Here is a 2,497-nt window from a genome sequence, read left to right as displayed (position 1 = left end):
CTTTTTCTTGTTTCAGGGATTTCAAATCATTTCATATAGTAGACAATGGAAGTCCGCACTAGTGAAATTCATCACGAAACATTGTCAATCACCTTCAAACAAACATTGTCTATGACCTTGAATTAAATAAAAAGAATAATATTTACGCCTTACCTCCAGACTACAAAAATTATCAGTTACAAGCAATTCATAATAGGGTATTCCTACAGTAAGATACGTGCCTTCAAGTTTAAAAGACATATATTTAAGGAAGCGCCTCTGAAGGGCTTCTAGTTGATTTATATGAACCTGATAGTAGGGACTCCACACGACGGATGCATATTCCAGCCTAGATCGAACAAAAGTGAAAGAGAATAATTTCAATATTGGAGCGTTTTCGAAGTCTTTTCTATTTCTAACTAAGAATCCATACTTGCGATAAGCTGCTGTTAGAATAGTGTCAATATGTTTATTGAAAGAGAGGAATGAATCAAAAGTAACACCTAGATCAGTGAGTGTGTCAGAACGCTCTAGAACTTGATTGTTTATGACGTAGTTCTGTAAATTCAAGTTCGTTTTCAATGAGTGAGACATTACATTACATTTGGATATGTTGAGATATAGATTATTCTTCCGACACCATGTAGCAACGCGATTTAAATTCAGGGGGAGACGTTCGCAATCATTAGAACATATAATATTGTAATAGAGTTTCAAGTCATTTGCGTATAAAAGAAAATTGACATCAATCTCAGCTTCGATATCATTGATGAACAGTAGGGGTCCTAGATTTGATCCTTGTGGTACACCAGATGTGGCTATATATTCGATAGACTTCAGGCCATTGAGTTGTACGTACTGCTTACGGTTGCAAATATATGATTTGAAGAGGGTAATTAATTCATTGGATAACCCAAAATTCGAAAGCTTGTTGAGCAGGATACTATGGTCAAGTCTGTCGACCGCTTTAGAAAAATCATTGTAGATGACATCAGTCTGAGACTGACAATCAATACCCTCTGCAATACATTGAATGATTGTTACAAGATTGGTGGAGGTTGAACGTCCTTTCATGAAACTGTGTTGATTGGGGCTAATAATATTGCTGACATGACAATAGATTGTCTTCTCAAGAAACATCTCAAACACTTTACAAAAGTTGCATGTGATAGAAATTGGTCTGTAATTTTTTATCTCACTTTTATCTCATTTTTTGAAAATTGGGCAGACTTTCGACATTTTTCATATTAATGGTACAGTTGATGTTTTCAGGCATATATTAATTACAGTTGTTAGTGGTTCAACCAGAGCTGAGGCACAATCTTTAGTGATGAATGCTGGAATATGATCAGGTCCCGCAGTAAATTTAGGCTTTATTTTTTTAGTGCATGACAAACATCTTCAATACTGAAGTTTTTGATTACTAAGCTTCACATCACTTCATCAGATATTGCGTAACTTTTTTTACTCGAGCGCGTGTGATGCATGTTTATCGATTGAGTTCAATGACAATGTCAATCATTTACTGAATTCAACACCACTTTCTGGTAGTATAAATACCATGTCATTCTAATGAAGCACATCACTCGAAGATTGTTTTTCAAACTGAATCCAAAATGTTCAAATTGGTAAGTGAAGAACGTGTAAAAATGTCTTGGATATTACATATCATATTCAATAGAAATTGCATACGATATAACACAGAATTATGCATTTTTGTTGAACTGCCATATAAGGTGTCTCTTCAGATTTGTCGTTTCTTGAGATGAGTCGAGTATCTCTGTTAGATATAAAGAAATCAATGAATGAAGTTCAATAACAAAGGATTGAAATATCAACTGGTGTGAAATTGAGACGCTAATCATTACGATTATATAGAACTGCTTATGAAAATCATAAACATTTGCAGAGGATGTTAGCGTGAACGTAATGAAATTGTGTATAAAAATGAAGAAGAAATGAATTCTCACATCATTTTTACTGTTATTTCTTTCTCATATGTTTTCCTAATGAGTTTGACATTATGATAGTTTTCATATTTCACCAATATGAAGCCTGCCATTCATTTTGTTTCTATATCCATCTTCAAGATTTTTTCCTTGAAAAGCCATATATGAAAAATATTCATAACCAAAATACACAAAAAAGTATCAAAAACATCGAATGAGTAATACTGTTTCTTTTGCAGTGTATTTTTGTGGCCGTCTTCGCTTTCGCAGCAGCTACCCCAGTACCTGAAGCCAAAGCTGATCCAAAAGCCGATCCCAGTCTAATTGCTGCTGCCTATACCGCCCCCGTTGTAGCCGCTCCAGTTGCCTACACATCTGCCTACTCTGCTCCTTTGACATATGCTAGTTATGTTGCTCCTTCGGTTTACTCTGCTGGATATACTGCCTACTCTCCGTACACAGGCTCTTACGTAGTTTTGTAAAGTCTATGGATTTCAATAAATACGCTGATTTGAAATTGATTGTTTGCATTTTATGATGATGTGATAATAAATATGTCAAAATGGCCA

At 34.9% G+C, this 2,497-nt stretch overlaps 1 protein-coding gene across 1 annotated transcript; it reads left to right on the top strand.

Annotated features, from left to right (window-relative positions):
• Positions 1–1,468: 1,468 nt before the first annotated feature.
• LOC111516356 (uncharacterized) lies at positions 1,469–2,497 on the top strand. The gene is made up of 2 exons (XM_023172526.2): positions 1,469–1,607; positions 2,168–2,497. The coding sequence occupies exons 1-2, from the start codon at positions 1,596–1,598 to the stop codon at positions 2,408–2,410; spliced, it is 255 nt and encodes an 84-aa protein (XP_023028294.1). The 5' UTR covers positions 1,469–1,595; the 3' UTR covers positions 2,411–2,497.

This window comes from Leptinotarsa decemlineata, unplaced genomic scaffold, assembly GCF_025532065.1.
Source record: "Leptinotarsa decemlineata unplaced genomic scaffold, Ldec_3_MD MMD2_tig00000251_RagTag_RagTag, whole genome shotgun sequence".
NCBI lineage: Eukaryota > Metazoa > Arthropoda > Insecta > Coleoptera > Chrysomelidae > Leptinotarsa > Leptinotarsa decemlineata.
The sequence above is the reverse complement of the archived record's forward strand: the minus strand, read 5'-3'. Positions and strand labels throughout refer to the sequence as shown.